This window comes from Bactrocera tryoni, unplaced genomic scaffold (assembly GCF_016617805.1).
Source record: "Bactrocera tryoni isolate S06 unplaced genomic scaffold, CSIRO_BtryS06_freeze2 scaffold_847, whole genome shotgun sequence".
NCBI lineage: Eukaryota > Metazoa > Arthropoda > Insecta > Diptera > Tephritidae > Bactrocera > Bactrocera tryoni.
The window spans coordinates 166,437-181,181 of record NW_024396499.1 but is presented as its reverse complement, the minus strand read 5'-3'; the positions used below and the strand labels follow the sequence as shown (position 1 = coordinate 181,181).

The window sequence follows — 14,745 nt, the reverse complement described above, 5'->3', positions numbered from 1 at the left end:
CAGTTCATAAAAATTTTCAAAAACTATGAAATGAGTATGTTTGAATTTAAGAGTAACATTTTACATTGAACAAAAATTTACTTATTATGGCAGCAGTAGACATGCTTAAAAATTATCGTTCAACAAAAAAGGAATACTAAAATTATCTATGTAAGTAGCGATAGTATATTTTAAAACTAGTCTAAACCAGATAAAAGTCTTAAAAGTTATTAAAAGCTTCATTTATAACAGTGACTGTGTTTAAAACGAGAACTGTGAACAAACATGGTTGTAATAGAACCATAATGCAAATGGAATCCAGTTTAAAGCAAAACTATACCAGTTGATTTTGTTGTATTTCCATGCAATATTATTTAGAAAAAGCGGTGAAATATTTGTTTTAATTTTTATCTATAGAAAACATATTACTATATTTTAGCATGTCCATTTATACCAGTTCATTTTCATATTATTATTCATAACATTATATGATATGTCATTATACAAGCAGCTCAATTTTTTCTCTATTATGAATAACAAAAACCAAAATGAAATGGTATAATAAATGAAACATTTATCAGTACGTATTTTATCAATAATTAAATGCATTAAAAAATTTATCCGCATACTGGTTTATCTTGTTTCTTAATGACACATTCAGCATTACCTTGAACTTATTCGAAAAAAGGAAATTTCTTTATTTCAAGTTTCTAATGAAACTGGTATAAACTGAATAAAATTAAATTTAATACTTTTGAGCTCTTTTTTTATTAGTTAACGTCAAAATTGTTGTAATTAATTCGCCGGTCCTGCACTTATTGTGAACTGGTATAAACTGAAAATAGTTTTTTTACTCTCTTAATATACTAAAAACTATTTTTTTCTATGAATATAAACTTTTAAACAGTGTCATGTATTAATTTTGGTATTTCTGTGAAACTGGTATAAACTGGCAAAAACTAAAAAATTTATTTTAGCATGATTTTGTTGTAATTTATATCCCAAAATATTGCTAAGCTATAATTTAGTGAAATGTGAGCACTTATTGTGAACTGGCATAAATTGAAGTTAGTTTTTAGCCTTGAAAAGCCCACTAAAATTTCCCTGTTAAACAAGTAGATATTTTAAAAAATTTCATGTTATCATTTTTGTGTTTCTACGAAACTGGTATAAACTGGAATAAATTCAAATTTCATTTTATTATGAGCTTGTAATAATTACTAATTGATTATTACAATTATGGAACTGGTGTAAATTGGCAAAGTAATTAATATTTTATGTTTCCTTATGAATTAACTGGAAATTACATTGTTTAATACCAAAGTATATGGTATACATATATGTATGTATGTATATCTGCATATTTATAAGATTCATATAGAATATGAATGGCCACTAAGTCGAAGAAGCTATAAGAAAGTCGTAAGATTTCATAGACAAGAGTGTAAATAGAATAAAACACGTGTCAATTATCAATTTGAAAGTTTTAGCGTGTTTATCACATTGGATACATATGTACATATGTATGTATGTTTGTGTATATGCAACAAATGAATGTACATTTAACATTATACATAATAATTGATAAAAAGCACACTTTTTATACAGAAATCTACAAAGCGAACAATTATGCAATTAATGGCGCCAAGTACAATTACTATTACTATTTATTAATAAATCTTTTTACTACAGAAATATAGTATATTAACAACAATAAAAATGAAATGGATTTTCTTATGAAATAAGTTGTTGCTATCGCGTAACTTAACTACACAAGCGCATACATACGCATAAGCATGCTTATACAAGTTTAATAAAGTTGTCTTCGGCTCGCCACTAATCTACTTGTTATGCTTGATCGCTGTTCTCTTGAAACAAAAAAAAAACAATGCTTTTTAATTGAATGCATATCAGTGGCTAAAAAGATAACTTGATAAAATGGTCTGCCAGCTATCTCCAATAGATTATGCTAGTTTATCTGAGTTAGACCAGATGCTTGTTCGATTTGTCAATATAAATATCTTAGCGATTGGGAGACAATAAATTATAATAATAGTGACAGTTTTAGTTTTAGTTTATCTACAAAGTTATTTAAAACGTCTGAAAATATATTGGAGTGAAACAAACTTAAGGATCTACCTCTAATGATTCTTTTAAAATATTTAAAAAAAAATTATTAACCACTTCGATTTCCAACATAATTTTTGTGGCTACCTCAGCTCTCAAAGCTTACATATTTACCCAATTTTCTTAGACTAATGTTTCTCTTTTATAAATGGCGTGATTGGTATTTTTTAAGGGTCTCTTCCCCACATTTTCATCACGATACTTTGGAAAATGTTAGCAATGACCAGCTACTGATAACGAAGTGACAACCAGCCCACGGTTGGTGAAAATGTGAGCGTTAAAGGTCGCAGAGTAACATGGGTTGATTAGGAGCTTGATGAATAGATATAGAGCTTGATGAAAAAAAAAATATCATCAAAATATCATCAAAAATAAATTTCGTTTGGCACTCTGAACAATAGGTGTCTAGACAGTTCTAAGAAAGCCTCTCCAAAAACCTATGAGTTTCATCATTCATAATGATTTTTTTTCATTGAGTTATAAAATTCATAAGAAATAAAAAATTTTCCCAAAAATAATCAAACTTCAACCGTTAATATCTTTTAAACGTTTGTGGTTACGAAAAAATCGTAAGAGGCATTTTTATAGAGCATTCAATTTCCTACAAAATGTAAGGAACAAGATTTTTTTCAAGTAGTTGGAAGCGAGATCTGCATTTTTCTATCTGATAATAAGAAAACATAGAAAACTGTAAGAAGGAGGACCTTCCAGTTACAATTAAGAACTTAAGAGAGGCCCCCCTCTAAGAAAGGTCTAGGAACCCCTTTTTCAGAGTACCAAACGAAAAAAAAATATTACTTTTTTTTGAATCACCCTATTGATAAGATCCTAATAGACTCAATCAATGCAGCAGTTAATAACGATATAATGTAAAGCTTCACAGATTATACTAAACACAAAAACATGCTGTCATCTCTAAAAACAAAAACAGGTTAGCATCACTACTATTACTAACTTGTTTTTAGATCCTCAATATAATATTCTCAACAGAGATCTTTAACATCTGTACTATATAATATTATATTATTAACCAAACGGATAAATCAACTGATGTTACAGGTATAATTTTTTATTATATGTATGTAATTATACGGAACTAAATGTGTAATTCATGCATCTCCAAGCCGTCTCGGACATAGACTTTTCTGCCCACTTCCAACATGCCTGATTTTTTAACCACACCAAATTTATGTGGCAAAGCGTAGCGCAGTTTAGGCCAGAATCTCGTATCACCCCATTCCAAATAGGTATTCAATTTCATGTAGGCCAACAATTCGTTATCCAGATGCGTCATATCCGTAAGCTCACCGTACTTTATAATAATTATGCGCGCGCGACCTTCATTCAAGGCGCACTGATGCGCGGTGCGAAACTCCAAGCGCGCCCAGTCTGATTCGATGAAATGCTGTGAAAGCACAATAATCGTGCGACACGATTGCTCCACCGACTCCATTATTTGCTCGGGTATATAAACACCGGCCAGCCAATTTCGTTCGTGTGTGCAAATGCGAAAACGTGTGCCACCCTGCTCCAGTCCCGGTATCAATACGGTATTGACAAAGTGTTGGTCTTGATGCGCATATGAGATGAAGGCATCGAAAGCTTTATGCTTATCTAGCTCGTGTTCCTTGATGCAACACAAAAACATGTTGTGGCCGAAGAACCAAATTTTCACCGTTAACTTGTATTTGTAAAAGAGCGCAACAAACACTAGTATAAGTACAGAAGAGCTAAACACGCCAATAAGCGGCGCATACAAGCTGGCATACTGAAAGGGCTTCTTACATATTTCATCAAAGCGCGCACTCAGTAAAGTGACATTTGCAAAATTTGCACACATTAAACTGCTGGCATCGGGTATGCGCGCGCGCTGTAGGCGAACCGCACGCAAGAGCTCCTCCGACTCGCAATCGCATAACCACGGATTGTCACCGAGATATAAGGCCTGCAATGTTGCGCTCTCATTTAGGTATGCGCGCAGAAAGTCAGCGCCCAGACGCTCCAGCTGATTGTCGCGCACATCCAACGTTGTCAGATTGGGCGGCAAGTGAGTTGACTGCAGCGCGACAAGCCGATTGTGCGCGGCGTAGATGTGTACTACATCGACGTAACCCGGCGTTGTATTCACAGGTAGTTCGTAGAAATTGTTGCGCTCGATGTAAAGCGCGCTGCTGTTGAGCGCGAACTGCGCAGCATGTGGCAGTTGTGTGATGCCCTCAAGACGTGCGTTTGTGCAATTCACAACAAGCGCTTGTGTGGCATAGTCACACTCACAGCCCGCAGGACAAAAGCTCGGCGCCCAAGGACACAGCTGACTACGCTGCAACATTTTGAGTGGCTTCCGCGCTAAAGGTGCTGGCGTTGTACAACTCCAGTCAACATCTTTCGTTAGAAAATCGCTGTTATACAACCAAGCTAGTTGGCAATCACAATGCAAGCGATTGTAATTTAAATTGCGCTGACACCTGCCAGTGGTGCTCGGCGGTCGCTTGGCAGCGTAAAGAGTTTTAATTTTATTGCGCGAGAGATCCAGCTCGTAAGGGCAAGCTAAGCCATCAGCGCCACTAATCCAGTCGAAATTGAAGTGCGTCAGCTGATTTCGACGCAGACTAATAATGGTAATATTAAGTTCACGTTCATTATAAGTGCCGCGCTCAATGGTCACATACTCGGTGAACTCGGGCAGCGTTCCTGGATCTCTTATATTGCTGCGTGTTAGTAGCGTCCGATTGCTGTATATGCCGGTACCCCAAATGCTGCTGAGCTTGTTATTATCCAAATCGAGTCTGTAGAGATAGTGTAGAGAGTGCAACGCGGCAATAATATTTGTTGGCGTGTGGAAACGATTTTCAGCTAAGTTTAATTTCCATAACAGAGGCGTATGCGCGAATAAGCGCGGCGGCAGTGCGCTCAACGCATTCATACTCAAGTCCACTATGACCAACTTGTGTTGCGCAACGAATAAATCTTCGGGTAAACTTTGCAACTCGTTCAAACTCAAACTCAAAAGGTTCAATTCGTGCAGTGTGTTGAAAATTGTTGGGTCCAGCGTTCTGAGTTGATTCGCATCCAGCAGCAGACCCCTCAATGCATTACAATCACGAAAATGTGCGCTCGTCAAATTTCGTGCCGATGTTCGTTGCGCATTCGGCTTTTCGTAATAGCCCATCGCGGCGTTATACACGTAAAACGAGAGTATTTCTAAAGATTCAAGTTTATGAAAGAGTTCTACGGGTAAGGTGATCGCTGGCGCGTCACTAACAACTAACAACTCCAACTCTCTTATTTCCGTAAGGTCGTGAAACAGTTTCACCGGCAAACTGAGCTCCGCATTCGACGTTGTTATATTAAACACTAACAACAACAAGCCGTTTGTATGTGAAAACAAGCTTTCTGGTACTGTAACATCTTCAGTAAATGATACGTGACCTACGTAAGTGATGTTCGGGCGTCGCAGCATAGTCGGCAGTTGTTGACAATTGGTCAGCTCGTAATAGGTATCATTATGTACGAATTCATGCGTCACTTGACTTAACAGCGCGTCTAAATTTTCAGTCGCGCCTTCGCAGTCCATCGTAATCTTGTCTTTTCCCAAATTCCAGGAAATGGTGAGCGTCACCGCACCATTGCGGTCGCTCAAGTAGCAATTGATTACTTCCTTTTTGCACTGACACTTGTTTTGGTAGCAGCTTTTGAAGGCACTTTCGGGTCCATTTGGCTTCGGCTGCAGCTTCGTTAGCAACGTCGGCTTTGGTGCTGCCAAATTGGTGTACACCACTTTGACGCATAGGAAGTGTAGTAAGAGCTGCAGTATCAAGCTTTGCTTATAAGTTACTTGATGGAACATTCTAACGCGTGTTCATGAATATTTTAAGGCATCGGCACAGAGTTCCAGCACTTAACCTTAAAGTCGACTGAAAGCTGAAAAGAGCAAGTAAATAGCTAAGTATTAAACTGCTTCATGACAGATTCTAAGTTGTAAGGGCTCGTAGAGCTCTTTAGAAGCTTACATTCATGCAAAGGTCACCGCTAAGTTGTTGGTCCTATGCATAAAGCTCCTAAAGAACCAGCTCGGCTTCCAAACTGTTGATGTAGTGTCTTCCCTTTCTGTTTTTTTATTAAGCTTTTATCTACTTAATTTCATTAAAATTGAATAATGTCATAAATTTAAGTATAGCATGTACGTATTATAATAAATAAAAAATAAGACTTGGACAGAGGTGCCTGCAATGAAAAAAGTCTGTAAAATTAACTCTAGTTTATATATATAAAACGAAAACTTCTAACCCATTTGAACTTAATGGTTTAAAAGCAACAGTCTAGCGGTAAAATGTTAGACTCCATGAGCCGATTGACTTCCAATCCAATTTCATTTAGAAAACTCAGACGAGTAAAAGGTGAGACCAGCCTCATTATATACTTAAAAGAGTGATCTTGAATGCAATAAAATAATAATACTAAATTGGTTTGACACATATTCTTTTTCTTCTTTAATGGCATTGTTACCACTGGCACGGTTATAGCCGAGTTAACAAACAGCGCGCCAGTCGATTGTTATTTTCTCAATTTTCTCCACCTAATTTCTCCACCAGAGTTTCATCTCCTTTGCTTCCACCGGCGGGTACTGATTCGAATACTTTCAGAGCTCCAGTGTTTTCGACCATGTTATTGCTGGTTTTCCAGACCTAAAGCCACACTGATCAGGTCCATTCAGTTTGTTGACGGTGGGATTTAATCTTTCACACTCGATAGAACCTTATATGCGATGTTGAGGATGGTAATGCCACGGTAGTTTGCACAGGTGGTGGAGTCACCCTTTTTGTGGATTGAACAGAGCACACTGAAATTCCATTCATTCAATTGGGAGGAGCCAGACACGTTTCTTTTACATATGGCTCAAGCAGCTCACAACTTCCGGTCTTAAACCAAGTGTCCTCTTGGTAGCCAAAAAAAGCATCCGTTTGAAGTTGAGCTAAACTGAGAAGGGTTGTAAGCTGGGTTTGAGACCTGCCAGGTAAAAACACTACCAACGAAAAGAAGAACACAGCCTCGTCTGAGAGACCTCTTTTTTAGACCTATTCTGATATCTGAAAAGGGGTTCCTGACCCCCTTTTTATTTTTCAGAGTCATTGAAGACGTTAAGACAACAGTTTGGTAACTCTTCGTGTATTTGGTATCATCCCAAAAATAATGGAGTATTGCTCAAAAATCAGTCTTCTAGAACTGCTCTTGAGTGTCACCAGATTCTCTAACCTCAAATTGGCCTGCAGATGGTAGATGTTTACCGGAATACTTCTCTAACCTCAAATCGGTCTATAGTAAGGGCATTTCTGTCGGTTTGGTTAATGTACATCCATCGAGTAGCCGTACTTTGTTATAGAAGTACTTGATCTCACTCTGTTATTCTGCGATTAATAAGACACCTCATTAAGCTTTATAAAGGGAAACGTTTTTAAAATAATCATGAAATCATTCACTTGAGTACTTCAGAGAGAAAACTAAATTTGAAACACATCTTTTTGATTTAAAATTCCACAAGTCTAGTAAGCTTTTATTTATTTTCATAAGCCGTAAGGATTTTGTGACAACAATACGATTTGAGTATTGACATGCTAGCACACATTTATTTGCTAATCGCCATTTGATTCAACTCCACTTGTCCACGCACGTAAACTCTTTGGCCCACCTCGAGCATACCGGCTTTCCTGCCTTCGCCCCTAAGATGCGGCATAGCGTACCGCAGTTTCTGCCAGAAGCGCGGATCCTCCGACTCCAGATAGGTGTTCATACGCAAATAAGCCTGCAATTCGGTGTCAAGCCCCGCCATATCGCCCACCTCACCATATTTAACAATAATGATTCGCGCACGCCGTTCGTTCACAGCAAACTGATGCGCCGTCTTAAACTCCATGCGCGCCCAAAGCGATGCAATGAAATCCTGCGAGAGCACAATGATGGTGCGACGCGATTGCGCAACCGACTCGACAATTTGCTCTGGTATGTAAGCGCCCGCAAGCCAATTACGTTCGTGTGTGCATATGCGAAAGTAAGGTGCCGTTTTCTCGAGCCCAGGTACGAGTACTTGGTTTACATAGTTCGACTGCTCATGCGCATATGAGATGAAGGCATCGAAAGTTTTGTGACAGTCCATTTCGTCAATGCTGCAACAGGCAATGTTCACATTGTGCGCATGCAGCCAAATCTTCAGCTCCAACTCGTACTTGTAGTACAGTGTAATGCAAGTAAACAGTGTGAGTATTGTAAGAAAAGCAGCAATTAGCTGTGTGATTAAAGCCCAACTGTTGCTGGGTGTTACACAAATATCCGTGAAAGTCGCATTCGCGAGCGTTATGTTCGGAAGATTGGCGCAAAACAATTCCTCGAAATCCGGTATGCGACTACGGTGTACACGTAGCGTATACAGCAAGAGCTCAGTGGCGCAATCGCACAACCAGGGATTGTCGGAGAGATAAAGCGCTGTAAGCGTGGCGCTGTCATTAAGATAAGCGCGCAGAAAGTTTTCATCCAAGCGCTGCAGCTGATTCGTGCGCAGGTCCAAGACGCGCAACGTATGTGGCAAATGTGTTGGTAGCAGGGTATTTAGGCGGTTGTGCGCCGCATACAGGCGCGTAACATTCGCATAGCCGAAGGTGGCATTCGATGGCAACTCGCGAAATTGGTTGCGCGTGAGGTTGAGCGTAGTCTCCGCGAGCGACAACTGTTCGGGCCGCGGCAGCTGACCAAGTGCTTGTAGCGCTGCCGCACTGCAATCGATTAACAGCGCATTCAATTGTCGCGTACAACGGCATTTCAATGGACACCAGGCGGGTGACCAGTCGCAAAGCGCGTCGCCTCGCAAATTTCGTAAATCGCTGCCATACAAGCGCTCCGGCGTTGCGCACTGCCACTGAACGCCAATTACAAGCATGTTCGTATTGTAGATCCAAGCTAATTCACAATCGCAAACGAGCGGGTTATGCAACAAGTGCACTTCTTGCCGACAGGTTGCTTTTGTCGGTGACAGGAGCGCATGTACGTGGCGTATTTTATTTATTGCGAGATCAATATAGTAGGGGCAGCTGATGCCTGCCGCCGCAATCCAGTCCAACGAAAAGTATGTGAGTTGGTTAGCTCTCAGCACCACCTCCGTATAGTTCAGCGGCTCAAGTTCATGCAAGGCCGCGACGTACTTAACCATGCGCTCAAAGTTGGTCAGCGATTGTGCATCTGTAATATGGGTGCGTGTGAAAAGCGTGTGATTGCTGTAAATACCTGTACCCCAAACCGTCTCTAGGCGATTATAGCCCAAATTGATTTTGCGCAAAAAGTGAAGCGCATGCACATTTTCTATAATACTTGTTGGCACTTTGAATCTATTGTGCGCGAGTAAGAGCTCCCAGAGCAGCGGCGTATTGTCAAATAAGCCTTTGGGTAATGCGCTTAAGTGATTCTCCGATATATCTAGTACTAACAGTTTACGCTGCATACGTAACAAATCCGGCGGCAGCTGCTCTAGATCATTCAGTCGTAAGCTCAGCCTTCTCAACTCTGGTAGTGTGCTGAAGAGTTCGGCAGGTAGTGCCGTCATATGATTTGCATCTAAATTCAATTGCTTTAGTGCGCGGAGATCGCGAAAATGCGCGCTTTGAGCGTCGCGTACGCTTGTTTGCAGCGCTATGAGCTCTATGGAAAGTGTTTCCAATTTGTACAGTGTGTGCAAAAGCTCGACGGGATAGCGTACTTCCGGATACGGAGTGTAAATCTGCAAAATCAAATGCTGTAAATTCGTTAAATTATGCAACAATTGCGGCGGTAACGGGTTCTTGACATAATTAAAACGCACTGGCAAAGTCAGCGCCTGCAAAACTTGCGTTTGATTGAAAAATCTGGGCGGCGTTTCCAAGTATTGATCGAATTCCACAATACCTACGTATGTTACATGCGACTGCTGCAGTATAGCGGGGTATTCCAAGCAGTTTTTCAAATAGTATTGCATTGGCTCTTCAAATATTATGTGTGGCATCATATTTAGCACCACATTGAGGTCCTCAGGTTCATATACGCAAGTTATATTTAAATCGTACGCGGTGAGGACATCTGTTCGGTCGTTCCATGCGCGTATTCTGGATTCTACGTTGACTAAACTGAATCTACCCTTTAAGCGGCATTCGAAATTCGCAGAAGTGCATTCACACATTTCGCTATTGCAGATTTGAGGCTGTGTTGGCAATTCGAGTTTGACACCTGCCAAGCCTGGTAGCGTTGCCAATGCGTATAATGTTATGAGACGCATACAATTACGCCACATTTTGCTATGTCAAAAAATAAGTTCAATCAGAAATCATACCGAGGTTTGAATAATTTTCACTACAAAAATAGTTGCAGAAGTTTCCGATATCATGCCTTGAGTAGCTGTCTTCAGGTAATGTCGTTACAACCACGGGAGTTTTTTAGATAATTATCAAACAGAGAAAATGTGTTCCTTAATGTCGGATTTCTCTAGTCTGGCAATATCAAACAGTATATCGTGTAGATACCCGATTAAGTGGCTAGAAAAGTTCTAATATTAGTACAGCTAGAATATCTTGAAGTTTACCATCGATAGAATCGTCTTAAAAATATGTATAGCAAAGTATGTCACTAAGCTTCCTTTCTACTCTCCAGTTAACGTTTTGAGCAGCGAAAGAGAGAGAAAATGAAAAAAGCTTAACATTTTTTGCGACCACAAGGCGCTAAGCCCTTAGTTGAATGATAAGGGGTCGGTCCTAAAGCAAAGGTCTGGAAGTCTTGAAATTTCGTACTTATTCGAGCAGGAGAGAAAAATTAAACGTAAGTGCTGTATTAAGTGCTATTTAGTTCGATACCAGTGAAAGTTATTCTAAAGAGGAAACTAAGAGGTTATGATAAATGATCTATTGATAAATGGGGCGAAAGAAAATTTTTAGAACAAACATTTTGACAGCGGAGATGCCAGAACTAATACGATTAAAAGAGCTTTAAAAGCTTGCGTGTTCTAAAATTACATAATGTGCATAGTTTGTTAAAAAAATATAAATTTTTTTTATTAATTTAGGAATTAAAATTTGGAAATGGTGGCAACCCTACATTCAGTTTCAAACAGAAATTTTACATTACATATTGGATACATAATAATCATTTATTGGTAACAATTAATTCTCTATTTAATTTGTATAACTGAAAAAATCAAACAGGTGGCAACCCTCTCAAAAAATATTTTAAACTGAAATCTTCGTCGAGAGATCATTTATTGATAACATTTAGTTTTCTATAGGATTTGCAAAATTGTAAAACAGGTGGCAACGCTCTCAAAAATATTTTAGACTGTAGTCTTCTCGAAATAAAATTGTCTTGAAAAATTAAAAAAAAAAAAAACGAAGAATGGTACATACCTTTTTTTCATTAACTTAGTTAATTAAAATTTGGGAAGGGCGGCAACTCTGTATTCAGTTTCAACCAGAAATTTTAAAATTATTATTACATTTGTTACATGATAATAATTTATTGATAACATTTAATTATCTATAAGATTTGTATGACTATAAAAATCAAACAGGTGGCAACGTTTCCAAAAATGTTTTAGACTGTAATTTTTGTCGAAATATCGTCAGCTTAAAAAAATTTAAAATAAAAACCAATTGAATTAAAAAATTTCTAGCAAAGGTGGCAAGGCTGTTCAAATATTTTTTGTACTTTTAAAATTCTTAAACCGTTTATGAAGACTTTCTCAATTATTAAACTGTTCAGTTTGTTTTAAGAATATTATTTAGTTATATTAACTCATTGTAGTAAAAACATCAGTGGCAACCCTATTTGAAAATATATTGACTGTAAGACTGTACTTCATGAACCTCTTCATCGTCGTATACATATTTATTCTATGCATATTGTGTGTATACTGTTGTATGTATTAAGTAAATTTATTTTGAAAAAAATTTATTAAGAAATGTCAAGCATGTTGCGAAACTTCTGCAAAGATTTTTGAAGAAAAGCACATTGTCATATTTGACACGTTTTACTTTTTCAAAAAATATTTTACACTTAAGTACAAATATCTCGTTTTAAGTTCATAAAAAGCTGACTGTCATATTTCATTCATTATTATAAAAAATTGCATTAAAATAATTCAAACAGGTGGCAACTCTTTTGAAAAAAAATTTTTTGGCAGGAAATTTTCTACAACCGCTTCAACAGTGGTCACATTTTGTGCATATTAAATTTTATTTAAATTGTGTTTAAGATTGAAAGTTCTTAACTTTGTATTAAAACTTTTATTAAAATTTTTAGAAATGTGTCCAAATTCTAACTAAGGAGTATTCCTGCGAACCATACAAAAGCATGTTCACATCGGCTTATCATTCGTATAGAACGAACGTAACGGAAACTCTACATCCGTATAGTATGAACGTGACGGAATTTCGTTGCGTAACAGTTTTTGGACTGATTCTGTATAACTGACTGTAGTTTATGTTTATTGATACATTTGATACATTGATATACATACATACATATGTATATACAATGACATACAATACCTAAATATTTCAATTTGCTTTTAAATTTTTTAGGTATTTACAAAAGTCACAACTCAAAAAAAAAGTAATTTTAATCTGTTTACATAATTTGAAAAGCTTCTTGCGTATCCAAAAGCTGGTTTCTTCAATAACCATTAGCATTTATTTGTCTCTATTTATGTAAGTATGTATATACACATTATTTAAATTGACTAAATTGAATTATTTTCTTTAAATTGCACAGAACAGCAACCTGTTGCACACTCGTTCACACTTCAATGCAATTTTCACACTTCAACACTCAACTTACGACTGTTCGCAGATTACCCATCGCCTCGGTTTAACAACATACAATAGTAATAGCTACTGTATTGATAAAATATATGTACATACATACGTACACACAAATTATATTTATATACCCAGAAATATATACACACGATTTGCATCTAATAATAGTGCAAAGCACTGTTTGAAAATGATTGCGGAATTTCCACGTAAAAACTGGCATATTCATACATACATACATACAATGTATATTAAATAATGAATGCGTTCAAAGAGATGTAATGTAGACCCACAGTGTTGGGGAAAATAATGCAATTGCTTACCGTACTGGCAAATATGCCGAATGCTTTTGGTAACACTCTTTATAAAGTCTTTTTTCGGCAAACAGCTTATAATGTACCCACTTTAAATTTCTGCTTATAGGTGGCAACTCCGTTCCAAATAATTTTTTTATAAACAAACACTGAACTTTCAAAATGATTTCACAAAGTCGTTGTATTTACGCAACTATTATGATAAAAATGTTGAAATTTTCAAAAGCTGGCAACTCTGTAAATATTTTTTAATTAAGGCCATGCATGTTTTCTATATTTTTTTAAAGCTTCAGATTTTTTGCAAGAATTGCATGGTTTTTTAATTAATTAGTTTTTGATAAGTGGCAACTCTATTTCGAATTTTCAAAAGGTGGCAACTCTGTTAATATTTTTTTATTAAAACCATGAATATTCTTTCTTATGTTTTTAAAACTTCAGATTTTTTGCAAAAATCGTATGGCTTTTAAATTTATTAGCTAGTGAAAAGTGGCAACGCTGTTTAAATTCATATTCATCATAAGGATAGCTTTCTAAAAGGTTTTATATTTAGCACCAAAAGCACTTAAAAGGTATTAAAGTGGACATTGGTTTAGTTTTCAGTGGCAGCTCTATTCCCAACTAGGTTAGCATTGCACACAGCAATAATTTCATATAAGCCTTCAGGGGTCCAACCAAAACTGTTAGCATACACTTTTTGGATTTTATTTACTAAATTTTTTTTGCGAGGTGGCAACTCTCTTTTAAAATTGATCAAATATATTAAAAACTACACACAAGTTGCTCGGAAGATATTTTAAATGTTGCTTGCTTAGTGCACTTTTTATATTATACTTCCTTTATTTTTCTATATTTGGCAACTCTATTCAAAAATATGCGCACTTTTAATATTATTAAGTTAAATACTAATACTAATAAAGTAGAAAAAACTGCAACTAAATCTTCGCATATATTTTGTGGGAGTTTGTTTAAGTTAAGTTTTTTTCAATGAGGTGGCAACTCTATTTTATATAATTTCTACGTTGCTAGCTACTATTTTTTGGAAGATTTTCATCAGATTGGTATATATAATTATCTACTTAAATTTACATATAAAATATTCTCTCTTAGTTTGCTTATTTTTCGATGAGTGGCAACACTGTTGGTAAAACATGTCCACATATAATATAAATCATTTACTTTTCAGAAATTTTAAAAACTGCAACTTAATCTCTTCGCATTTATTGTAGTAATTTGTTAGCTTAAGTTTTTTTCGCCGGGTGGTAACTCTATTTTGTAAAATTTCTAAGTTGATGGCTAACCAAATTTTTTTCGGAAGGTCTTCTGAAAATCTGATACTCTGCTACCTCTTATAATATGTAAATGTGATGCAAAGTGTGATCTATAAGTAAACTAGATGTATGGCAACTCCATTATTCTGAATTAGAGATCTCTTTAAGTAAAATATCTATATCTATATCTATATCTATATCTATATCTATATCTATATCTATATCTATATCTATATC

General features: G+C 36.5%; 2 protein-coding genes across 2 annotated transcripts; both read right to left on the bottom strand.

Moving 5' to 3' along the window:
• Positions 1-2,963: 2,963 nt before the first annotated feature.
• Positions 2,964-6,304, bottom strand: LOC120781992 (protein toll-like). The gene is made up of 2 exons (XM_040114158.1): positions 6,117-6,304; positions 2,964-6,027 (listed from the first exon to the last, which is right to left on the bottom strand). Exon 2 carries the CDS (start codon positions 5,951-5,953, stop codon positions 3,203-3,205), a length of 2,751 nt encoding a protein of 916 aa, XP_039970092.1. The 5' UTR covers positions 5,954-6,027; positions 6,117-6,304; the 3' UTR covers positions 2,964-3,202.
• Positions 6,305-7,532: 1,228 nt separating this feature from the next.
• Positions 7,533-10,640, bottom strand: LOC120781993 (protein toll-like). The gene has a single exon (XM_040114159.1). The coding sequence runs from the start codon at positions 10,412-10,414 to the stop codon at positions 7,730-7,732; it is 2,685 nt and encodes an 894-aa protein (XP_039970093.1). The 5' UTR covers positions 10,415-10,640; the 3' UTR covers positions 7,533-7,729.
• Positions 10,641-14,745: the final 4,105 nt, after the last annotated feature.

Bases quoted from the DNA above. Each gene is read 5' to 3' on its own strand.
- LOC120781993 (XM_040114159.1), bottom strand. From the start codon at position 10,414: ATGTGGCGTAATTGTATGCGTCTCATAACATTATACGCATTGGCAACG.
- LOC120781992 (XM_040114158.1), bottom strand. From the start codon at position 5,953: ATGTTCCATCAAGTAACTTATAAGCAAAGCTTGATACTGCAGCTCTTA.